The 25,481-nt window shown below is 46.8% G+C and overlaps 2 protein-coding genes across 10 annotated transcripts in view; both read right to left on the bottom strand.

The window, feature by feature from the left end:
• The window catches only part of FBXO25 (F-box protein 25), a 31,127-nt gene extending 29,635 nt beyond the window's left edge, over positions 1-1,492 (bottom strand). For 3 of the 6 annotated variants that reach the window (XM_028134308.2, XM_054720188.1, XM_054720187.1), the window contains exon 1: positions 1,401-1,485. The gene's annotated coding sequence lies outside the window, so the exon portion shown is untranslated. Of the gene's footprint in view, positions 1-820; positions 903-1,400 lie in introns of those variants that run through there. The other 3 variants (XM_028134307.2, XM_054720186.1, XM_054720185.1) reach the window with 3 other exon arrangements.
• Positions 1,493-12,424: 10,932 nt separating this feature from the next.
• Positions 12,425-25,189, bottom strand: LOC103300855 (zinc finger protein 596). 4 transcript variants are annotated; one of them, XM_054720184.1, is made up of 7 exons: positions 25,150-25,189; positions 21,460-21,501; positions 20,428-20,510; positions 18,690-18,816; positions 17,623-17,718; positions 16,098-16,189; positions 12,425-13,307 (listed from the first exon to the last, which is right to left on the bottom strand). In XM_054720184.1, exons 3-7 carry the CDS (start codon positions 20,437-20,439, stop codon positions 13,302-13,304), a joined length of 333 nt encoding a protein of 110 aa, XP_054576159.1. In that variant the 5' UTR covers positions 20,440-20,510; positions 21,460-21,501; positions 25,150-25,189; the 3' UTR covers positions 12,425-13,301. The 4 variants fall into 4 exon arrangements, with proteins under 4 accessions (XP_054576159.1, XP_027990096.1, XP_027990097.1 ...); XM_028134295.2 differs by lacking the exon at positions 12,425-13,307 and adding an exon at positions 13,724-15,414; XM_028134296.2 differs by lacking the exon at positions 12,425-13,307 and adding an exon at positions 13,724-15,411.
• Between the last annotated feature and the right edge of the window lie 292 nt (positions 25,190-25,481).

Genomic DNA, 25,481 nt, shown 5'->3' with positions numbered 1-25,481 from the left:
AGGTTCATGGCTGGGAAGGCAGCCACCACAGTGCTCAAGACCCCAGGGGGGGATGTCTTACTGCCAGCTTCGGCCTGCTCCCTGTGAAAGGGGGTCCCAGCCTGCGAGTGGGAGCTGGCGGGCATGAGAGACCCCTCCCCACCCCCTGCACGAATGTCGTACACTGGGCCTCTAATTTAAAAATAAAAACACCAAGGCAAGGAAAACTGACAGGAAATGTAACTCAGTACACTTGCAAAGGCTGGCCTGGGAAGTTGCTCAGTGGTTAGAGCGTTGGCCCTCGGACCCGTGTGTCTCCGGTTCAATTCCTGGTCAAGCCCTAACTGGTTTGGCTCAGTGGATAGAGCGTCTGGTCAAGGGCACGGACCTGGGTTGAGGTTTGATCTGTGGCCCCGGAGGCAACCAGTGGTGTGTCTCTCTCACTTCCATCTCCCTCTCTCCCTCTCTCTCCCTCTCTCTCTCTCTCTCTGTCCCCTCCCTCCCTTCTACTATCTCAAAGAAGAAAAATCAATGGAAAAAAATAAAAATATCCTCGGGTGAGGATTAACAGGAAAAAAAAAAGAAAAGACCACATAAGCTTTGCTGTTTGTGTTTAAGTTAGAGGGAAGGGGATGAGCGGCTCTACAGCAGTCGCTCACAGTAACCGAGTGCTGAACCGGAGCTACGCCATAAACACACTGCGAACAAGTAACAACGGGCTGAGGACAATATTCAGGCACTTTCAGAGCAAAAAACTGGCAAAGGGGCCCCCTTATTTGTCATTTCTCATCATTAATTTTGAAACATAGTTTTCCTTGTTGTAAGAGTCACGGGTCCTCACCTGAATAACCATGTGACCTTCTTACCGCTTTGTTTTCCTTACAGAATCCCCGGTAAGTCAGGGCCAACCGAGAATGTGAAAGCACTGGATCCAGAAAGAACGGAGAAAGGACACGGAGGCCGAGCACAGAGCCGGTTCGCGGCCCGGAGGCGGGAGAGTCCCGGATGCTTGGGGAAGGGGGAGGGATGGCGCATGGAAGCAGAAGGAAAATGTGTTTGCCGACAAGGGCGAACCGGCCGGGGTTGGGAGGAAAACGGCGCTCGGAACCCGAGTTCTGGGACGAGTGTGCGCGGCCCCGGAGGCGGTGGGGCCGGGACGGAGCGTCCAGCGGAGCTCGCCGCGGGGACGGGGAGGGCGGGGCCCGGACCGCGGGGCGGAGGCGGCCCGGGACGAGGGTCCCCCTGGGGGGCGGCGAGGGGAGGGCCCTGGGTCGGCGCCGCGAGCGGGGGCCCCGGCGCGGGACACCGGCCCCTGGGACGCCGGCGGAGGGCGGGCCGGGCCCCCGCAGCGGTCCCCCCGGCACAGCCGCGGCCCCGCCCCCAGAGGAAGCGGGCTCCGGGGCGCCACACCCCGGCCCTACCTGCGCGCCGAGGGTCCCCTTCCCGCCGGGATCGCCGACCGCCGCGGGTCCCCACCTGAGGGCGGCGGCGGCCCGTCCGGGTTTATTGCCGGAAGTCGCTGCGGAAAGCCCCGCCCTCAATCGTGATTGGCCGACGCAGCCCGCGTGACCGTGTTGCTACCCGGGTCAGGAGGCTGGTGGTGCGGGCATGCGCAGTGGGGCATCCATCCCGCCCCCTCCCGCAGGGCGCCTGGCACAGAGTGGAGATCCCAAACCAGCGCGGCGGGCCCTCCTGCCTCCTCCCCGCCCCGCAAGCTCGGAGCGCGGTGTGGGACCGGAGCAGGGCCCGTGGGCGATCGCAGCCGACAGCACCTGTACCTGATGGCCGCTTGGACCGGCCGGACGGACCCCGACCTGGTGGAGTTTCCAGCCCAAGCACTGAAACCCAGAAACGGCCAGGGCAACCGAGATTCGCTTTCAGACCTGTGCACCGGGTTATCTTTCATACGTAGTTTGAGGCTCAAGTGCTGGGCATTTATAAGCAATTCAGAGTATTGTTCAGATCTTTCTAGAAGGTTGCAATCTCCGGGTTTTTCCCCAAAGAGAGGAACCCCCTTCCCCCCCCCCCCCCCCCCCCAATCAGGCTGCAGGTGCAGGTCACCGTGGGTCAGAGTCCGCTGTAAGCAGGACTGCTGAGGTTGGGTCCAGGAAAGGCTGCTGACGAGCTGTGTGAATTCACGGTTGCCTGAACCCATCTTGCCTCATTTTCCTCACCAATGAAATGGGATAGCAGGATTTTTATTAGGATTAAATGAATTAACCTATGCAAAATATTTGAAACAGTGCCTGGTGCATGGTGAGCAGTAGGCACGTATCTGATCGTAGTACTTTTCTTTATCAAATGTGTTTTTATAATTGGAACATACTGCAGGAAGCATTTTTTAAATATGTTGTTATTGATTTCAGAGAGGAAGGGAGAGAGAGAGAGAGAGAAACATCAATGATGAGAGAATCATTGATCGGCTGCCTCCTGCACGCCCCCTATTGGGGATCTAGCCCAAAACCCGGGCATGTGCCCTGACCAGGAATTGAACCCTGACCTCCTGGTTCACAGCTCAATGAACTGTGTCGCTGGCTCACGCACATCCTCCACCCCAGGAGTTCACAGCTCCCTCAGTGAGGGGACTGGGTTGGGTTTTCTCGTTGGCATTTCTTACTCTTTTACCCAGTGTGGGACAAAGCTATCTTTTTCTCGTTCAAGCATGTGGTATTTTTCCGCTGGATCGGACCGGTCCGCACCGACTGCAGGCGTGGCCATGTCTGTGGGGAGGGAGGCGGCTGTGCTCAGCGGTGCTGAGGGGACCTCACTCTCCTGCACACTCGGGGATTGTGCTTCTAAGGCTGAGAGCCTCTTGCATCAACTCCGAGAGGCGGGGTGAAAGCAGCCCTCTGGCCCGGCTGGCGTGGCTCAGAGATGCGGGTGGAGGGAGGGGGTTAAAAAGGACAATCTCAGCCCGAGCCAGTTTGGCTCCGTAGATGGAGCGTGGGCCTGCGGACTGAGAGTCCCGGGTTCGATTCCGGTCCAGGGCACATGCCCTAATTCCATCAGGAGGGCTCTGCACCTCCCAGTTCCAGGACAGGCTTCATAGCTCTGAGTCCGTACTTTTCAACAATATTATCCTATCTAATAAAAGGGTGATATGCAAATTGACAGTCACTCTGTCACAAAGGTGGCGGTGCCCATAGCCACAAGATGGCGGCGCCCAGTCCTCTCAGCCCCGCTGGAGTCTCCCAGTCCACTGAGAGTGGGCAGCATGAGTGGCCTGGTGGAATTCTTGCTTCGTCGCTGCGCCTGGCTCAGGCCGGCCCCCCAGAGACAGAGCAGACACGGACAGGGACAGGGGGGCCGGCCCGCAGCCTCCGCAGCCGAGTGCAGGCCTGGAGAGGAGATGGCAGGCCTGCCTTCCATGGAAGCAGCGCGAGTCCCTATGGCCTCCCTCAGAATTGGCGCAGGTCCCTCCCGGCTCCCGCAGAAGGGGTGCGGCTCCCTCCTGGCTCCCGTGGGCGCCGGCAGCTCACTTCCGCCTCCCTTGGAAGCTGCACGGTTCCCATGGAAGCAGCGGGGCTCCAGGCGGTGCGCTGTGGTTCCTGCCCACTCCTGTGACAGTGGCGGGCGGCCTCCTGCACGCGATATTGCGCAATGGGCTACTAATATACATATATTTTTAAATTGATTTCAGAGAGGAAACTTTGAGGATACACACACATCCAGTGCATAGCAGCACCCCATGGTCCTGGGAGGAGGGCTAGTTATCACTGGCCTTGCTGGAACGGCAGGTGCATGGCTGAGAGTGAGGATCCACCTATGTTTTAGTCAATTTCATTCTAGTTCTTAACTTCTCTGTGCCTGCCTGCCTGCCTGATCATCCCATAGGGGCTGCCTCGGGGCCCAGGGCTCTGAGGGTCGTGGGAGCCAGCTCTCTGCTCCCCTGCAAAGTGGTCCTGAGGCCTCGGCAAAATGTTCCTGACGCACTCCATGCTCCATGGCAGAGTTGAAACACTGATTTCACCTTGTTCTTTGTCAGGAACCAAGAGTCGGTCAAAGGATTAACTCTGACCTTCAGTAAGTTACTGTAACTAGGCCCACTTCCTCTTGCCTGAGGACAAAGCATTTCTTCTGTAGCCGCCCTTCAACCACCACACCCTTTATCTATAGTTACGACTTTAGCCGATTATCTAGGTCAGCCCCCACCCCTCCTAGGCATCCACCCTTCTAGAAATCACATATAAGGAACGCTGTAAAAATAAAGTTTTGAGGCTTGATCAGAATCCCTTTTGTCTTGCCTCCATTCTTTGCGTCCCTTGTCTGTCTCTCATTCTCTTAGGTGCGCCGCCTCGGTACCCCCGTTAGAAGACCCCGCAGGCCGGGGAAAGTTCTTCTGTTTCTCTCCCTTCACAGCCTCCCCCCCTCCAGCCCAGGAGCCGCAGGAAGCAGGAAGCCTCAAGGCTGCTAGTTCGACTTTTATTTTTTATCACAACCTCAACCAGATGAGTGCCCCTGGCTGATACAGCAGATGAGTGACGCTGCCGGATGATAAACTGTCCTATTAATGAAATGAACTACCCCAAGCATGTCAAACTCAAAGGCTAACACGGGCCAAATAAACAAGGTTTAACTTCATGTGGGCACAAAAAAAAAAAAAGCTTCAATTTTCATAGAACTATAGGTTTATTTAGAGACATGCTGAATACAAAGGGCTGCAATAAATGAGTAATTGTTAACATAAAATAATAGAACATTTTAATAAAAATTAATATTTTTTCTTGAACATTAACTTATCAGACACTGAATGACTGCACAAATTAATAAGCATAATGCAAATAAGCCTATTTTTCTTGTTCTCTGAAAGCGAAATATTTCCTGTTGTGCACACTGAACAAGTCAGTCCAAGACTAATGACATGGCCATCGGCTGTTAAAATATTCGCTGCTGGTATTAGTGGAGAGAAGTGGTGCGCCTGCGCATAAGGAGCATAAGGGAAATGAATGCAACATGATTATAGTAATCAGTCATTAGCAAAATTGTAGTTCATTATTAATAACTAAAGGCCAGGTGGACAAAATTCGTGCATGGTGGGGGTCTCTCAGCCCGGCCTGCACCCTCTCCAATCCAGGACCCCTTGGGGGATGTCTGACTGCCTCTTGCAATCCAGGACCGCTGGCTCCTAACCACTTGCCTGCCTGCCTGCCTGATCACCCCTAACCACCTCTGCCTGCTGACCTGATCACCCCTAACCACTTCTGCCTGCTGACCTGATCACTCTTAACTACTCTCTGGCTGGCCCAATCACCCCTAACTGCCTCTGCCTTACCCCACACCCAGGACTCAGGATTCCTTCCTCTGGTGGGCAGCTTCATCTGGGCCACAGCCACAGCCACTGGCACCCAGGACCGAGGGGTGGATGGCTTGTCGCTCTCCTGGGCCAGGCTGAAAGGGCAGGTGTAGCCACTGGTGCCCAGGACCTCGGGGCGGGTGGGGTGGCTTGTCCCTCTCCTGGGCTGCAGCCTGGCTGGTCCCCATTCCTCTCTTGAAAGCTCATTTGTGCCTGGCTGGTCCCCTTACCTCTCTCCCCAGTGTTGAGTGAGCCGTTAGGGTGTGACAGTGTGAGGGTGTGACATTATTTGCATATTAGCTCTTTATCATATAGGATTATGTATAACAGGATATTGAAAAAAGTTATAAAATTTTTATTGAAGTGTTTCTTGCATACTGTTATATTAGCTGGGCTGCAAAAATATTTGTTGTGGGCCACAGTTTGACATGCTTGAACTACCCTGTCCCTGCTGGTCCACAGGGTCTACATCTCGAGGCCCTCAACAGGGGAGCCCTTTTGTTTTGGGGCTCCTGTGGCTATTGAATGACCTCTGGGCCTTTCAGGATCCTTCTCCTGTGGGCAGCCCTGCTCTGTGGGATTCTAATTCAGCGCCAGCCTTTTTCGGGCCCCTGCTGGGACTTGACGTATTTTAGGGGCACAGGCAGGAGCTCCGAAGGCCTTCTCCTGGCCTCCATTTCTACTTGGGATCTTTCCAGGACTCGAGCTCACACAGAAATTCTACAAGGTTTCAGGCAGGCAGGCGGGGACCCCCTCTCCAGCCTTTCCTTCAGGGACAGGGATGGGGAACATCTGGCCCACGGGCTGTGTAAGGCCCATGAAATCCTTTAGTTTGGCCTTTCCGAGGCAATAGGGGTGGTGAGTTCAATAAAGTTTTGGCCAAGTAGAGCAGGCTCATTTTCAAGGTGGAAATTCGAGAATGAGTTAACTGAACTTTTTGCATTGCTTATGGTTCTAGGGGCCTCATGTACAGTGTATGCATAGATGTTGTGACATATTTATGCATTTCAGTTTTGAAACTTTATTTGCTCTTTTGTCATATCACTTGGTATTTTTTAAAACAATTTCTTAGTGATTTCTTCCTCAGTACAACTGTCCTTTTACTCTATTATTTTTCTCCTTCATGGATTCCATGTTCGTTGGAAGCTTGTGTAGACCAAGTGAATGGCCTTTTAGGCTTCCTCCACGTGAATAGAAGTTCACTTTTTGAGTGATAAGAATTACATGTCACAGAGTGAGGGGGCATCAGGATTTTAGAGATGCTTATGTGGGGCACGGCCAAAAAAGGTTGGGAACCACTGGTCTACAAGCTCATCAGCCATAGAATCGGAAGAACACATCCTAAATAACTTGGGAACCCGTCAAGGTAAGTCCAGTCAAGCGTCGCACTGAACACAGTCTGTCCCCTAAGTAGGCGAATCCCGTGGGTGCCATTAGAGACCGAGGAGGTTCCCTAGTTCTCCACCTCTTCGGAAGGTCTCTTATCATAGGGCCTCTTAGGAAGGAAGAGGGCAGATCCTCTTGCTTCGAATTCTCCATAGCCCTGCCCGAAGCTACCCTAATCTGCAAAGCAGCAAGGCCTCTGGGAAAAGACAAGACCTGTGGGAGGGGAGGATGAAAGGAAACACCAGTTTTCCTGAATTGTGTCTACGTGATTCGCCCAATTAGGTGAGAAATAGATTGTTAAAGAGGCAGGATGGATTAGATTCATCTTGAGGGTACCCATGTCATTAAGGTGGGTCCTTGGATTATCCGATTGAGACTGTGTGCCTGCTGAGATTACATACCTGATGAGGTTACGTTGGTGACGCGGTTATATTAGTGATGGGATTATCAGCTGCCTATAAAGAGTGCTGGAGGCCAGACTGAGGCTCAGTCTTCGGAGGGAAGCAGCTCTGAGCTCCAAAGGAGACAGCACCTCCATAAAGAATCGGTCGCTTGTCCTTCCCATCCCTTGGGTTCTGGTAAGTACCGAAGGCTTTTCCCAGGAGGGCCACAGTTCACTTCCTCTGACATTGCGTTGTGACGGGAAAGGGAGTGTTTAGGCTGATTTCAGGCAATTGATAGCAGGGCAGGTTAGGTGCTGGTGAACTTGGAGTCCTCTGAAGTTGTAACCGTAACGGAACGGACAGAGGGAAGTGTGCTCAACCTTACAATGCACAGCACGACTTTCTACAGTGAGACCAGCGCAGGAGACAGCAAATGCCTAAGTAAAACAGGAAAATGTCGCAATGGAGTGAGCGACAAGTTCCTTAAGTGGCAACCAGGGAGGGAAGAGGAAAGCAAACCTCATCAGGGAGGATTTGGTGAGAAACTGAAGTCGAGTAGGTATGGAGAGTGAATGTGTGTGGGGGAGAGAGCTCTACGTAGAGACTGGAGCAAAGGATGATGGTGTTTGCCTCCTGCATGCCCCCACCAGGGATTGAGCCTGCAGCCTGGGCATGTGCGCTGACCAGGAATGGAACTGTGATCTCCTGGTTCATAGGTCATGGCTCGACCGCTGAGCCACTGCAGGGAGCCAGGGGTGCTCTTACAAAGGAGAGAAGAGGGGCCAGGAGAGGTTCTTGAGCTGTTCCCATGGTGTTTGTTGTTCGTTGTTCGTTGCAATGGACACGGAGGAGTGACCAAAATACACCAAAGTCAACGAGGAGCTGAGATGTCACAGAAACAAAGTCCCCAGGGGAGGTCAGAGACCAAGTCTTTGGTTCCAAGTGGAAGACGGAGACATGAGACTTAGGAGTTCCATGGGAAGAACTTGGTGGTGTTAGCAAGATGTATTTATGGGGAGATAACTGCTTACCTCAGCAAGTCAGAGGGAGGGAATGTGAGAAAACAGGAACTGCCTTTCAGCTTTCATTTTGATGGCAAACTGAAGCAGAAACTACAGATAAATATTAGTGGAAATGGAAGAGACATAATCTATAACCATAAAAGTGTAATATGCTAATTAGACTGGATGTCCTTCCCTCCTTCCGGACAAAGCCAGGGCTGTGAGGGAAGCCCAGGTCCCAAGTACCTGCCTGTGGCCGGAGGGAGGGAAGCCTGGGTCCCGGGTCCCAGGTGCCAGAGGGAAGCCAGTGCCAGCAGTCAGGGGATGGAAGGCCTACTCTTGCACGAATTTCATGCATCGGGCCTGAATTTAGTAATTTAATAATGACTAGAAAAAGTAGGAGAGGTGGCTGGTAAACCAGATTTTCAACATATAACTGATAACGGTTTCCAAGAAAGGAAAGGGAGGTTGAACATGTCTAGAAGAAAAGTTTCTTCTTTTCAAAAGGAGTAGTGGGAGGTTACCAATGCAGGGGTGGTTGTTGACTTCCTGGCAGGGAGCTGAGGCAATTCCTCAGATCTAATTCGTCTGTGTAGTAGGAGGCAACCCATCTGTCTACAGAAAGCCATAGGTAGGGGGCATGCGTGCTCTGCAAGTCCTGGGGAAGTCTTGGATTTATGTACAGTATCGGACGGCCAGATGCATTGGAAAGGCTCTGGAGGTGAGTCTGCTTAGACCAGGATCAATATCCTAGTCATGAGCTTTGTCAGGCGCACCCCCTGAATTGAAAATGACCTGGGGTCACTGGGATTGGTGTCTGGAGCAGTCAATGTGGTACAACGGTCAGAATGGCCATGAGGATGCTAGGTCCCACTTAATAAGCATTGCAGTGAGTTAATGTGCATTAGTCAGTCAGTGAAAAATGAGGACTGTTGGGTTCGGTAGACTGATGGACTACAGATTCCCAGGTGGTAGGGGAATCTGGGCTTGGGGACCAGCTCCGTGTACCAGCTGAAAGGAGAGAAGGCTGTAGTTACAAAAAGGGGTCTCTGGTTATTGACCTGAGAGTTGACCATTTCCGGTTAAACCTAGGAGTGGTGTGTAACCCTCAAGATGGTATGGTCATGGTTAGAAATTTGAGTTCCAAAAACAACTGAAACTCAAATTAAAATTCTATCTGTGCCATCTTTGAGCCATGCAATTCTGCCACGTTAAAGCTTTCTGAACGCCTGATCATGCTTGTTAAATTGGTAAATGAACCAACCAAACCAGCAGGGATTTCCTGAGGATCAACAAGGCCTAATTATATTACATACACTGCAAGCAGGGAGTCACGTTTAATAAAAATGTTTTTCTCTGGAATCCAGGTAGAAGGGAGGGAGGTGAACGGCCGTTGAGAAGACTCGCGGAACAGTGCACAGACCCACGTCCAGCCCCGAAGATGGGGAACTGCCTCCCATTCCTCCGATCCCTCACCTCGGAGCAAAAAGTCAGGAGAGCTAAACGAGTCAGCCTCATACAGCAACTGCCGATGGGAGGAGGCGGAGAAGACAGCGTCCAGGAGTGTGCCATCTGTTTGATGGACCTTGTCCCTGGAAACGCCATCCGGTGTCTGCCATGCATGCACCTGTTCCACGTGGACTGCATAGACGCGTGGCTGACGAGGGGCACCACGTGTCCCTGCTGCAGGTGGCTGGTGCTTGTAAGGCAGCCGTCCTACGAGATGGACTGAGCCAGGAGTTCTGGTGTGATTTCCAGTGAATCACCATCTTTAGACTTGCATCTTTTGCCACTGCGCCTAGCGTAGGGTTAGGAATTAATATCAGGCACAAAGGTTTCCTTAAAAGATCTAGATGTAGCTCTCTCCCTCTCTCTGAAAATCAATAAAAAGTCATTAAAAATATCATCTTATTATTCCTGTACCTAGGCATTGTGAGGAGTTACAGCAGCTCTGCATACTTGTATAGTGTGTGTTCAAGATTAGGAATAAGATGTTTTCTAAATGAAAAAAATCTCTCCCACCCAAATTCCTATCTCAAGTTGCTGGTATTTAGACCAAGGTTTCATTTAAAGGTATGTTTCCTGGCCCGGCCGGTGTGGCTTATTGGTTGAGGGTCTACCTATGAACCAGGAGGTCATGGCTCAATTCCTATTCAGGGCACATGCCTGGGTCGTGGTCTTGATCCCCAGTGGGGGGCATGCAGGAGGCAGCCGATCAATGATTCTCATTGATGTTTCTATCTCTCTCCCTCTGAAATCAATAGAAATATTCTTTAAAAAAAATGTTTCCTAAAACTGAATTGAAATAAATATGTATAAAGGGAAAATATTTTCAAAATAGTCTTTGTTCTCCATTGCTTAATTAGATGTTTGACTTTTTGTTTGCTAAATCCAATCAAGATGAAGGCTGGGGGTGCTCAGGGGATTCACTTGGTTTAATGCTGGTGTGATTAGGGTGTGTCCATGGAATTCAACTGTGACTAGGTTTTCCCTATGTCTCTTTATCCTAAAAAAGCCCAAGTGTGCAGACTTTGGGAGAAGACCAGAGAGCTCCTTCCCTGTGGAATCTGTATCAGAGTGTAGTTGGCCATATTGTGCCATTTGGGGTCTGGTGAATCTTCCATTAAACCAGAGGTCAGCTACTTTCACTCTATTGCCATTGTACAAGTCTTATCAATGTTCAGTTTTCTACCAAAACAGTAACTTAAAATATGTAAACTCATTTCCCATTAACTTCTCCAATTCTACATTCTGATTCGGGGGACTTACGGGGTAAATATGCACAATGGATGCTGTTGATCCGCCAAATTGAGTCGATGAACTGACCAATCATTTCAGTAAATAGAATCTAATGTCACTTGGTTGACAACTCAATCTTTGCAAAGATAACCAGTCAATAGCAACATTCAGTCTTCTTACTCTTAACCATGGGCAAGGAGTGCCCCCCCCCCCCTCCGATTTTTCCACTTTGCTTGGCAGCAGACAAGCCTGAGTCAATAAGGGTGTGGCTAAAAAAGGGTGTGGCCAGAGAGGGCCTCACCCTGAAATGAGCAGAGGGAGTGGGGCTTCAGCCTAGTAGTATAGGGCCTGGTCGGGGTGGGATCCTAAAAGGTGTGGTATGAGTAAGCTTATGCCTCTTCTGCCCTACCTCCTGGCATTTCTGGGTCCGCCCTTCATTCCTCCCATTTTTGCCTTGGGATTGTTGCTTCAAAATGGCTTTAGTTGTCCCCACTGGTGGAGAACTTAGCATCTTCAACTGACAAACTTATGAGGCTTTCTACCATAGGTCTTGTTCCTCAGCCCCTAACCTTTGCCCCAGTCAGTGCCACAGTCAGTGATATCCACAGGTCCCTAACCTCTGAACCATTCAGACCCTGGATTACCTGGCCCCTCCCACTTCCAATCCTGGCAGGGCCCACGGGCATGACTCCACTGGTGCTCCATGGGTGATGACTGTTGACGGATGCCAGCAGACAATGCTTCTCACCTCACACACCCTCTGAAAGGTAATGACAGCACACACTGATCCAACACTTATCACAACACCCTCTCAACACAGGCAAACCCTAACACAGTCCAAACGATGACACGTAAAACAACAATGTTCAATCACATGTGGACCTTCCACAATATACATGTACTTTCACAGAGGCCATAAAGGCCTATACCCTCTAAGTCACACACACACTAAGAAAACACACCTGTATGTAGATCCCATAAGGACCATATGCCCCCTGAAATCATTAAAGGAAATCCTGGCTATGCCTATGTGAGCTTTGACACTGAGGCATTTCACAATTCAGCAGCAACAAGGGAGAAGCACACGGCAGAGGAACAAAATGTGTGCTGATTTCCATCAGGGCCAGCGGTACCATACGGTAAGAGAGACAGGTCATGACAAAGGATCTACATGTGGTTGTTTGATACAATTGCATAAAAAAAAAATTAGGAAAGTGCAGATAATTAAAGCAGGTTCTTATGAGAAAGTATCAAGGTTTTAATGTAATTCCATGTTTTTGATTGTGGAGAATTTTTCTTATATAATAGTCATTATTATTGCCAAATTTTTTTTTTTTTTAAATTAATCCTCACCCCAAGATATTTTCCCATTGATTTTTAGGGAGAATGGAAGAGAGAGGGAAAGGCAGAGAGAAACATCGATGTGGGAGAAATACATCGATTGGTTGCTTCCTGCATGAGCCCTGACCAGGGCCCAGGCTGGGGAAAAGCCTGCAACCAAAGTATGTGGCCTTGACTGGAATCGAATCCAGGACAAAGGGTCCACAGGCTGACACTCTATCCACTGAGACTAACCAGCTAGGGTGTCAAAATTCTGATTTAAATATTTTATATAGTAAAAATAGAGGTAAATCATTCTTTCGTTTAAAATATTTCAATAAATATAACACTAATATTACAGTTAGAACATGGTTTTGTACCCTCTCTGTTTTAACTCACATTTAATATTTTATAACTCACCCAAATACATGTGTTTATACCAGTGTAAGCAAAATGGAATTTAACCAACCTGCTTAATTTTTACCACCAATTAATGCTTGCATTTTTCCAGTATTAATCACTTTAATTTGACCATATTACTTCTACCAAAACTGTGCATTCTACACTCCCAAAGTGCTTCACAATTGTGAATCTTATCTCACATTTTCAGTAACAAATCTTTAGTAAAATTCTGGCTATTTTGCTGAATTGTTTGCTTAATGGTCCAATAATTTTAGCCAGTCTAAAATTTGTAATATGAAATCCATCTAAAAGTTTATCTACTTTCTCAGTGTGAGATAATTAGTGCGAAGTAATGAGAAGTCACTGAAGATTCCGTCATTTGTTACAGTGAGTATTCAACAATGTAAATCCTCACTTGCTTTACAAGTGCTGATTAATAACATTTTATCATTTTCCATAGAATAATTTTTCAGAAGATTATCTGCTAATCTTCAAGAGGCTTTGTACTCCTGCTATTAGATTTTTTCCACTTATTTATTGTTTTAGCAGTTAACTGACAATAAATTTTTTTGTGCACACCAAGACTGGTGCTAGGTTGAATAGTGTGCAATGATTACAGAGCTAGAATTTTTCTCCTCTGAAGTTTACTAATTTGTGTAAAGGATAAATTATAAAGTAGGATATTCCTACATTGATTACATACATAGAATTTCTCTGACCTGATTCCTCCGTTCATTCATGGGTTAGATGAACTAAACCTTTTGTCTAGCTGAGAGATCCCAGATTCTGGTTCCTGCCCTATAACTTTTAAGGGAAAACACAGCAAGAAGGTTATAAAAGCAATTGCTCAGAGAACATCTCAAGCCACTAAGGGTCTGCTTCATGCCAGTTGGCTTCACCTTAATCAAGTTAGTAGTACTTACTTGTTCTCATCCCATCCCACCCTATTCCTGTTTAATCCCAGCTCAGATCCAGTGCTTGGGCTAACAGATTCCCATTCCAGAGTCTTACTTAAGATCTCACTGACAGTTAGAAATGGTATCTGGCTTCTGATTGGGATCAACTTCCAGACAAGACCTTGCTTGCATGGAGTATCAGTCAAATTGTGTGGTTGTGGCAGGAGCCAGGAAGGAACTCATGTGGTCTCCAGTTCTCAGATGGAGTCCTGAGGACAGGAACCAGGGTCAGGTCAGCCCCAGAGCCAGTCCAAGTCACTCAGTGATGGGGTACATCACAGTGCTCCGAAATCCCTGCCACCGTGTGTGTGTAGTGACAGTGGCTCTAGCCAGCAGTGCCTCCTGGTCCAGGCAGAAGTCCAGATCCTGCTGTACTGAAGACTTGCAGGACCGACCTCCCTACCACAGGTCCCGAGCCCTTGCCCCACTGCAATCTCCCACTCTGCCAGCTCTCCTGACACACTGCTGGCATCATGCCCCTCTAACTCCATCCACCAAGGCATTTTGTTTAACAGAACTGTGTAATAAAGATCCCAACACATTCATTGCTTTAAGTTTGAGTTTTCCAGGTCAGCCTATTGTCTCCAGAGTTTGTCAAGTAGTTGCCATACATATGGATTCTCTCCATTTTGAACTTTGATTGAGTGAAATAAGGATGAATAAAGGCTCTTCCACACTGATTACAAACTGCTTTTTTTCCACAGCGTGTGAGTCCTTCAAGGGTGTTTAGAGTCTGAAACAATGGGTAGTGAATGTTTCACATTTATAACCTTTATAGTATGAGTTTTTTCATGCTGTCTAAGGTTAAAATGTTTACTGAAGGCTTTTTCACATAGATAACATTTGTATGGTTTCTCTCCAGTATGAACTCTCTTATGCAGTCCAAAGTTATAGCTTCTGTTGAAGGCTTTCCCACATATATTGCATTGATATGGTTTCTCGCCAGTGTGAGTCCTCTCATGTCGTCTAAGGACAGAAGAGTGATTGAAGGCTTTCCCACAGAGGTGACACTCATATGGCCTCTCTCCAGTGTGAGTCCTCTCATGTCGTTTAAGGACAGAAGAATCAGTGAAGGCTTTCCAACATATATGACACTCATATGGCTTTTCTCCAGTATGGGTTCTCTCATGTCGTCTAAGGACAGAAGAATCAGTAAAGGCCTTCCCACATAGATGACATTCATATGGTTTCTCTCCAGTGTGAGTTCTCTCATGTTTTCTAAGGTGAGAAAAATGAGGAAAGGTCTTCCCACATAGATGACATTCATGTGGTTTCTCTCGACTGTGAGTTCTCTCATGTTGTCTAAGGTAAGAAGGCTTACTGAATGTCTTCCCACATAGATGACATCCATATGGTTTCTCTCCAAAGTGAGTTCTCTCATGTTTTGTAAAGTCAGAATAATGAGTAAAGGCTTTCCCACATAGATGACATTCATGTGGTTTCTCTCGAGTGTGAATCATCTCATGTCGGCTAAGGTTATAACTTTTACTGAAGGCTTTCCCACACAAATGACATTCAAATGGTTTCTCTCCAAAGTGAATTCTTTCATGTTTTCTAAGGTCAGAACAATGAGTGAAGGCCTTTCCACATAGATGACATCCATGTGGTTTCAATCCAGTGTGAATAATCTCATGTCGTCTACAGTTAGAACGGTTACCGAAGGCTTTCCCACATACATGACATTCAAATGACTTCTCTCCATTTTGAGTATTACTGTGTTGTCTAACGGCAGAGTGTTGAATCAAAGCATTCCCACGTTGACATTCAAACAATTTATTTCTAGCATCAATTAGTTTATGTTGATTAAAGTAATTGATCACTTTTCTAAATTCTTGTATGATATGGGGTTTCTTTCCCATGTGAGGTATCATGCACTGAGTCAATGTTAAGATTTCAGTAAAGTTTTCTCCCAAATCGTTACATTCAAAAGGATCTTCTTGAGTGTAAAATCTCTGCTTTTTGAAAAGAAATGAGATACTATTAAAGGTTTATCCACATTTATTCATTCCTTTCTCTACATATAAATTATAGAGTAATCATTCAATGATAGAATCCATTTAAAATTGTTCCTATTAGTTATATAATCACATGCATAAAGATTTTCTCTTTTATGGCATCCCAACTGCAGATATATCTGATTAATTTTTATACATTCTACTTCAAAGACTGGGTATATGAGCCAGGATTACACAATTCTCTTTTTTTAATACTCGCCTGGGAATATTTTTCCACTGATTTTTAGAAAGAGTGGGAGAGAAGGAAAAGACAGAGTGAAATATTGGTGTCAGAAAAAAAATCAATTGATTGCCTCCTGCACATGCCCTGACCAGGGCCAGGCCGGGGAGGAGCCTGCAACTGAGGTACATGTCCATCACTGGAACAGAACCTGGGACCCTTTGGTCCACAGGCCAACACTCTCTTGCTGAGCAAAACTCGCTAGGGCACAATGGTCTCTTTATAAGACCTCACGTTATGGTTTTGACTTCAGGTTAATTTCTTCCCTAAAACCAAACTAACAAAACTTTCTGCTGTGAAAGCCCTTGATCTCAACTTTAATTAGATAATTATGCCAAACTCATAACTTATTTAATTTCCAGTTCTTTATTTGGAAGAACAAGTTCACACTGATAAAGCTTACCACTGCATTGATGAGGGATGTGTCCTTCTTGAGAAAATGTTGAGTGGATAACATTTCTTGTTTTTTAAAATTATCTCTCCTTTCTGAAATGACTGGGGGGGAATTATTAGGGAGATTAAAATGTTGAAGGGACCCACAGCCCATCTGTTTTAAATATTAACACATAAATGGGAAAGCACATCAAAGTAAGGAATACTCTAAGGAAAAACACATTACAGACATCAGTTGACATTTTCTGGACTCGAATATGAGAAAAATAAAATGAAGATGGCAAGCTGGTGAGGAAAAGAAAGGGATATATTCATAGAATAGGTCCATGAAAAGGGATATTTTGTGAATTAAAAACACACACAAACACATCACTTTTATTGATAAGTCAGACACAATGGACAGTTTCACAAAATAAGATAGTCCCACGACAATGGAGTATAAAATGACAGCAGGCAAGTTAATACTATTCCCCTTATTCTCATCCTCAGCACTATATCCTCCAACCTTCTCAGAGTCCTTATCAATGACAGCCATGTCCTCATGGACCTCAGAAAACTCTCCTTCCTCCACTCCCTGACCCACATGCCAGTGGACAAAGGCATGCTTGGCATAAAACAGGTCAAACTGTGGTCCAGGAGAGCCCATGCCTCAGCAATGGCTATGGTGTTTTGAGGCACTGCTCAGCATGCACATATATCACTGTATTTTGGCCAGATTTCCGCCAGGTACACAGTGGTAGGTTGCTAATTAATGCAACCTTAGAAACCAGTGGGGCAGCAATCCACAGACTAGACGGCATGCTTGGTCTTGATGGTGGGAATGGCAGCACTAACTATGTCACCAAAGTAGAAAAGGCAGCAAGCCAGGTATTTCCCAAGGAAGGGTCGTATTTCTCCATCTGGTTGGCTTGCTCACAGCACACACTGGTAATCTCTACTACAGTAAGCTGCTCATGGTAGGCTTTCTCAGCAGAGATGCCAGGGGCATATATGGCCAGAGCAAAGTGGATTTGGGGTTATGGCACCAGGTTTGTCTGGAATTCTCTAAAATCGACTTTCAGTGCCTCATCAAACTCGAGGGAAGCCATGATGGAAGACACAATCTGGCTAACAAGGTTAAGATTAGTGTCGGTTAGGCGCTCAATATCGAGTTTTCTCCCACAGATATCATAGATGGCCTTCCAGTCAACCATGAAGGCACAATCAGAGTGCTCCAGGGTGGTGTGGGTGCCGAGATAGAGTTACAGGGCTCAACTCCAGCTATGGAAATCTGGCGAGGGGGGCGAGGGGGGGGGGAAGAGGATGTAAATAGAGAACTCCCCTAAGCACATGAATATAACCTCCCCTAAAGTTAAAGATAATGAGAGACACCTAAAGAGAAGTTGCTACCTGCAAAGTATAATGACATCTCAAGAATTTGTCCCCTACGTTTTACAAAACATCACTAACCTCAGATATCTCCATTAATCATTCTTAGGGCCCACTTACTCACTGACAAGGCTCTTTCTTGTACTGAAACAGCCTCTGGAGCTCACCTGGACTCTGGCCTTGTAGAATAGCAATCTCTTCTCTTGAAAGTTGCTCTCCCTCCTTGAAATGGGAAATCACGTATGATTTGTAGAGCTGACTGCCTGTTTGTACGAAAATGATACAAAGATTTTGAGTTCTGTGCTGATAACAGTATATGGTGATCAAAACAGGGTCAACTAAATGAGAAAAATAAGATAACCTCTGAAAGTCAGCCTAGGAAAGAATATACTGAAAGTAACATGGGTAGTCAGCCAATGACATCTCTTAAACTTGTCCCAAAAGATATTAAGGACATATCACTGCTGATGCCCATGCCAAGTTCAAAGACAGACTATAGAATCATCAATATTTTCATGTAAGTTTTCACAGTGCTTGACTATTATGACCAAATAAATACAACTTCTACCAGGAAAAAAAAATTTAAGTTCTATGTGGAAAAGTGTCTTGTTATTTTTAATACTTTGTTCTGATCTAACAGTACCTGCAGCAAAATAAATATTTATATATTTTAAATCAATACATTTACTTACACATTCAAAAACAGTGAGTTTCTGCCCTGGCCAGTTTTGCTCAGGGGTTGAAGCATCAGCCCTCAGACCAAAAGATTCCAGGTCAAGGGCATGTACCTCAGCTGCAGGTTCGATCTCTGGCCCTGTGAGGGGGGCAACCAATCGATGTTCTCTCTCACACTGATGTGACACTCATTTGCCATTTAATGAGTGTGTGTGTGTCTCTCTCCCCCTCCCCCACATCCTTCCACTATCTCTAAAAATCAATGGGAAAAATATCCTCTGGTGAAGATTTAAAAAATAAAGTGAGTTCCCACCACTGTGTGGGAGTTGGAAATTGAGTAGCAAGCAAGGGAGACATTAAATTATGTCAGGAAGATTACATTCTACTGGGATTACAAACTGAATAAAAGCAAAAAGTATAGAAAATTACTGACTGTAAGGTAGTTGTAAGAGTTATGAAAGAATTAAGACAAAGTTTGGAATAAGAAATGGGAAAGTTTTTCGACATACGTGTAGAATGAATAAATACATACATGCACAATACATATGAAGAGACTCACCAATCGAGACCAGATGACTGATGCTCTCCAGCATTACGTCTGTGAATAGTTTTCTCTGGGGTGTGTCCAGCAGGGCCCACTCTTCCTGGGTGAAGTCTACAGCTACATCCTCGAAGGACACTGCTTCCTACAACATTATGGACATTGTTTCAGACAACCTCTAGGGGAGGATGGTCCAGGTAGGTCACAGCACTAAGGAAGTGGCAGCTGAGCGTATAGAAAGTTCAAACAGTATTTTGGGTCCAGCCACATCGTTCTCATTGCTGACCTGGACATCTGACTTTCAGATATACCCACAGTAAATATATGAAACCTCACTGTAAAGAAGTATAACATGAGGTGGTGTAATATAACCTGGAGACATACCAGTAAACTTGGAATGATGACTCCAAATCATGATTACAAAATTTGCACTTGAAAATTTATAATTAATACACTTCTCCACCAATTTCAAGGAAACCTACAAACTCATCAGAAGGAACGCCATATCCATTATTTGCCCCCTTTTACCACGACTATGTTCAGATTATTCTCCTTTATCAGCTCCATCTGCTCATCAATGAACTGGTATAATATGGTAGTTATAGTTTTTTTTAAGATCCAGTGAGCATGTGTAAAGTGGTAACTATGTAGCAAACAACATTAAAAACAAGCTCCATGTTTATTATTCAATGAATGAGTAAATTGAAGCGATGCCCAGAATTCTGCAAAACTGGACAGAATTCACACCGGACTTGGGATCAGCAGGTGCAGCCTTTCGTCTCCACAAAGCTCAGCAGCATAAGCCAGAGACCCCGGGACTTCTGTGCTGAAGGCCAGGAGTACCCCAACTCTTCCTATGGTCCGAGGCCTCGTGTCTCACTTTTTCTGGGACCTCCAATTACAGTTGTCATTGCCTCTTCTGTTTCTCCATCTTGTCTCTCTATTCAAGGTTACCTGAAGCCACTTGATTACTCTGGGCTCTTTACTTCATCAAAAATTTCCACAAGGCTCTAAGTTTTACTCTACCTTCTACCTCCCTCCTCCTGGATTACAACTAAAATTAAGGAAACAATACTCTCTATGCATTGCCTTCACTTAATCAAATTTGAAGAAAGGGAAAATTACAAGAAAAAAATTCATGACTTGGGACATGGGTAATAATGAGAATTTTGGTTTTCCTTTTTGGATTTCAAAAGCGCAAACATATTCTATAAAAATTTTAAGAGGCCTGAGATTGGAAAAAATAAATGAATGACTCCTGATTGCCTTTTCTGGCATAATCATGACTTATTTCCCCCCAATACTAATCAGCATGCCTGTCAGCACCTATAACTGGCTGAGCTCACCTGTGGAAACATCTGCCGCCCTTCCTGGCTATAATGTTTTGCTCCTTCCTCACCTGCATTCACCTCAATCCTAAGGCCATGACAGTTAGTAATATGATTAATGCGTAACTTTTTTTTTTTTCCTAACCAAGCCATGAATTAGATGAGAGAACAAAACCTTTCCAATCTCTCCTATAATTACACAGCATTACTAGAGGCTGGAATTTCTTAGTTTAATGTTGGGAAAGAGAATGCCATTTAATGAGTCCTTGACCCAACACGACCATTCCAGAGAACCGGGGAAAATGAACTGAAGGTCAGATCTGTGAAAAGTCTCGCGTGTACTCAGAACACCCGTGCCTGTAGGAGCAATATACCCACAAACTCGCAATGGAGATGTATTTCAGTAGAAAGAGTAATTCCCAACTCACCTGTGACGCCATTGTCACTAGCTCAGCTGTCAACTGTCTTCTGGGTTTTCACTGACACACAGTCCAAGCAACAGGAGGCAAAGCTGTGGGAGGAGAAAGAAGCCATGAAACTTATTTCTCTACAATTTCTAGACCCAACTGTCATGAAGCCCCAATGCTTCACCTGGAGGTAGCCACCAGCCCAACCAGGAGTGTTTGCTGAGAGAACAGCGGGAGAGCTCTCCTCCACCAGATCAAAAGAAGACACAAACACCTTTAATTTAGAGAGGAGTGTGGTAAGGGAATTAATCCAGGGTGTTCAGAATTTTCCAATTCCCTCTTGAGGCCAAAACACAGAGATCCCTGACTTATGCCACAGGTGTCCTCACCTCCAGCAACAACTGGGCAATTTCTCAGGCTTAATTATTCTTAGTTGGCACACAGCAGTGTTTCTCCAACTCTACCCTGCTCTCTGGTGCCCCAGCCCATTCCTATTTCCTGTCCCTGGCCCTCCAGATACTTTTGTCCTGAATCATTTTATTTCCTCCAAGTGAGGTTCCAGAAATATCAATCCTTCAACACTGACTTTTAGATTTGTCCTGCAGGAATTCGGTTATGCACCAAGAGAATGAAGATTACATTTTATTATAGTGTTAATTCACTGATGGGATGACTTATTCCATTTAGTGTAGCCAATGGCATCTACTTTGAAATTTATCCCTGAAGATCCCCTGCATCAGATAACAGAGTGAGCACATGGGTTACAGAACTCCTATCATGTTAGACGATCCTCACAGGGCAGTAGGCTTAGGAAATACAGAATGAAAGCATTTTAATAGGAAATTCTGTTGCTCCATCTGATATTTTAGAAAAGTGGAAGCTGAACTCCTTCCCTTTGCCAGTCATATTAGCTGCAATTTTCCTTAACCTCATTATTTCAGTGTGCCTGAGACAGCATTTATAAAGTGTAAACCCTCCCCTAAAACAGCAATAATTGTGTATTTCATAAACAAGTGATGATAATGAGTCATAACAGAAGTAGGTTTAACTCACCCATTTGTAACTTGGAACAGTCAAGTTTCATTACATGTGATTCTGGGCAAAGAGATATACATACATTTGCTTATTTGTTCCTCAAGGTAACCCTACTGATTATGATCTATTTATAAAGTTAATAAATGACATAATCAGAAGTTCAGAAAACTTTAGAAATGTGGCAAAAATCACACAAATACAAGCATATTCAATGCATATAAGCATACGTTAGAAAGGGACACATATAATTTGCATTTGCCTCTGCCTGCCTTTTAAGCAGAGATTCCTTAAAATCCAGAGGCCCATGCCCTCTGAATGGCTCAGCTGGTTGGAACATTGCCCCGTATACCATAAAAGACTGAGTTCAATTCCTGCTCAGGGCATATACGTGGGTTGCAGGTTTGATCCCCAGTTGGGGTGCATACAGGAAGCAATCCATCAATGTTTCTAATATCCATGTCTCTCTCTCTTTTTTCTCTCCCAATTCCTCTCTCTCTAAAAGTCAATATAAACATATCCTTGGGTGAGAATTAAAAAAGAAAATTCAGAGGACCCATCCTATTCTTGCAATGTATTCCCCTTTTTGCTCTTTCACCAAAAATTACTGCCCATGCCGGTATTCTGTACCACACAGAACCCACTGCATTGCCCCAATCCCCGAACTTCAGCCTCCACTCTCCTTCCTACTGCCCAGTGTAACTCGGCTACCCGTTTCAACAGTGTTCCCTAAGTCCAACATCACTTCCTATTCCTACTGACCGTTCGCTACATCTGCGGAAGAATACCGCCACACAAAGCGTCTCCAAATAGTGCCTTTTCCAGGGCTGCCCTGACAGCAGGAGTCACATATCACAGTGGCTTCAAAATGGCATGTCCTGGTTAGTTAACCTGTCTTCCATGCTCCCAAAATATTTCTAACTCTCTCCATGCCTTTAATTTCACACATTCTCACCCTCCCCTCACTTTTAATAGATGAGGTATTTCCTTCCAAGTGGATATGTAAGTTGACAAGTTACCTGGGTCTATCACCATAAAATGTGCAAATTTTCCTGCACCCTTTAGTTACTCCTTCTCTCCTATTGCACTGAAGAACCATCTAGACTCCAATGGAACCACTCTGTCTTCTGTTTTGTTAGGAACCTTGTATTATTTAATAAAATGTTTATTTCCTTTACAAGCGACTTCCCCCTCTCCTCAGTACATCCCCCATCATTTAAACCTATCAAATCTCCTGCATCTTCAAACTAAAACTCCTCTGAACTTATTTCCTCTTCTGGTCCTTCTCTGCTGTTCCGCCTTTACAATCAAACCAAAAGCTGAAGGTGCAGTTGCCCTAAGCTCACATTCCCTACCTCCCCAGTTGGCTAGCTAACATCACCACCAATGACATCGGCATAAATAAACGCAATGTACATACCTCAGGCTTTTACTGGGAATCAAGAAATAAGTGTAATATGACTTCTTTAGAGGAATTTACTTTCCCCTCGGTTCTCTAACATGTCAGCCTACTAATGGCCTTAAGACTAATATACTCATCCCAGCTCCGTATCACCTGAGCAGAACTCAAACAATACTGCAGGAAGATGACAAGGCTCCATGCTAATTCTTCATCCCTTCCCACTGATGCACGCTGTTCACTCAGCTTCTTCCGTTACTTTTTCCAAACTGAAAGCTACGGAGCTCATGTCTGAGGTCCATCTCCGAGCTCTCATCTCTGCTTTCCAGCTGACATGCACTTTAAGATAACTGTCTCCCCTAAATATCACTTTACCTAGTCCACATTCCTTTCCATGTCTCTACCAGACATCTGAAGTTTGAAATGTTGTAGACTCAGAACATCACAAGCACTATTAAGTATTGCTATCATTTCTACGCTGTTCACAATTACCATTCTTCATTCCCACCCAAATTCACAATTTCCCACCCCATTATTACTTCTCAGTTTGAATGGCTTCCTAAGATATCTCCTCAATAAATTCCCAACAAAATCAACACTTCCCTTCACAAAAATTCATTCATAAAATAAAGGAGGTCTGTCCCGTCTTGTGAAAACAATTGCTAATATTCACCAGCACACAACAGACAGGCAATCCCATGAAGCCCAGTCTTTACTGAGGATGCTGCCCCGACACCCCAGCGCCAGAGCTCCTTCCTCTCTCTGGAAAGTGCGCCATTCTGGTGGTGGGCTCCCTTTCAATGGAGCCGATCACCACATCAATACTGGAATCTAAAGAACGAGCCTGATTAATGTAGAGAACAAATCAAGTAAATCTACCAAGAACACCTCTGTCAGGAAGTATTTCCCCTCTTATTACAAAAGTCAAGTAGATGAATTTAAGAAGACAAACTATCATTTAACTCTGTATTTCCTCTAAAAGCTTCAAAGGCAACCTGCATGCCTCTTCCTTATTTTATGGATTTTGGTTGTTCTGGGCAGTATTGTAGAGAATATGCAGCAAGAGAATGTATTCTGCTCTTTATATGTAAGAGGATTTGTAATCTGCCAACATATTTCCAGGCTGCAGGCATCAGTCTGAGTCTACATAAACACTTGTGCTGAATAAATATACACTCAAGGGAAGTATTCTTACGGTTTAGAATGTGCATTTTTACTACCAAGCAAGAAATAGCTCGTACAGTGCTGGGTGGTCTCTTCAATTCACATTTAGGTGATGTCCCCCAAACTAGAAAACTCTACCAGCTTTGAAATATTAGCAATTCCCAGAATAACCAATCTCTGCATTGATAAATAGAATGTTTTCCTTTTTTATTTTAGTAAATATTCACCTGAGGATATGTTTTTTGAAAATGAAATAAAAAAAAGTGTTTTTATTGATTTCAGAGAGGAAGGGAAAGAGGGAGAGAGAATCATGGATCTGCTGCCTCCTGCACGCCCCCTACTGGGGATTGAGCCGGCATCCCGGGCATGTACCTGACCCAGAATCCAACTGTGACCTCCGGGTTCATAGGTGACACTCAGCCACTGAGCCGCACCGGCGGCTTAAACTGAAATTCTTAGAGAGAGAGGAAGGGAGAGGGAGAGAGAGACATATGGACCGGTTGCTTCCTGTACGCGCCCTGGGTGTATGCCCTGACCAGAAATTGGACCGGAGACCCGGACAGCACTCCAACCAACCGAGCTGCCCGGCCAGGGCTTCTCCCTTTTTAAAGCCCGCACCGGCCTCCTCCGGTGCCCCCGGTCGCTCCCTCTTCTCCCCTCTCCCCCACCCCCCTGCGCCGGGCACAGGGACGGAACGCAGCTGCCTCCGCCCTTCCCGGGGGCACCGGACCGCGGACGCACCCCGCAGGCTCGGCCGGCGGGAACAGAGGGACCGGGGACTGGGCCCCCGGCAGGCGGCGACGGCGAAGGGGGGCCTGGGGAGCGGCGGGCGGGGCGCAGGCGAGCGGGGGCCGCAGGACCCGGGCAGGGACGGCGCGGCGTCCTGGGGGGCGAGGGGCGATGGGGAAGAAGCACGAGAAACGACGTTCCCGGGGGGAACTGGACACCGCGCGGCCTGGGCGGCCTCCCAGCGAGAGGGACCGGAACCGGAAATGACTTCCGGCGGCGCCAGAGCGCTGGGTCCCCCTGGGGGGAGTGGGGCTCCCCGCGGAAGGGACGGGTGCGGCGGGGAGCCTGGGACACCCACAAGGAGCCGGGTCCCGGTCGTGGAGGACGGACGGAAACCTCACCGGACGGACCTCACTCACCGCACAGGCACTTCCGCTCAGGAACACCCCCTTCTGCGCCCGCAGGACGTGACGCAAGGGGGCGGGGCCTCGGCCAGGAAGAGGCGGGCCGAAGGCGACGCTGCAGGCGAGGGTGGGCGCTGCCAGCGGGGGCGTGTCCGGGGGCGGGGCCTGAGCCTCCCGCCCCGCCCCCGCGCCGTTTCCTTGCCCCCAGCGCCTCTGCAGGCTCCGCGCGTGGGAAGCGGGGGTCTCCGTGGCCCCCGGGCGTCAGGACTGCGTCCTCCGACTCCGAGTTAAATGGCTCCGTTCAAAGTAGCGCTTCGAGCCGTGAGCCATTGGGAGGGAGTGCCGAC

This window comes from Eptesicus fuscus, chromosome 8, assembly GCF_027574615.1.
Source record: "Eptesicus fuscus isolate TK198812 chromosome 8, DD_ASM_mEF_20220401, whole genome shotgun sequence".
Lineage (NCBI taxonomy): Eukaryota > Metazoa > Chordata > Mammalia > Chiroptera > Vespertilionidae > Eptesicus > Eptesicus fuscus.
Note: the sequence above shows the minus strand (reverse complement) of the source record. Positions and strands in the feature narration are given on the sequence as shown.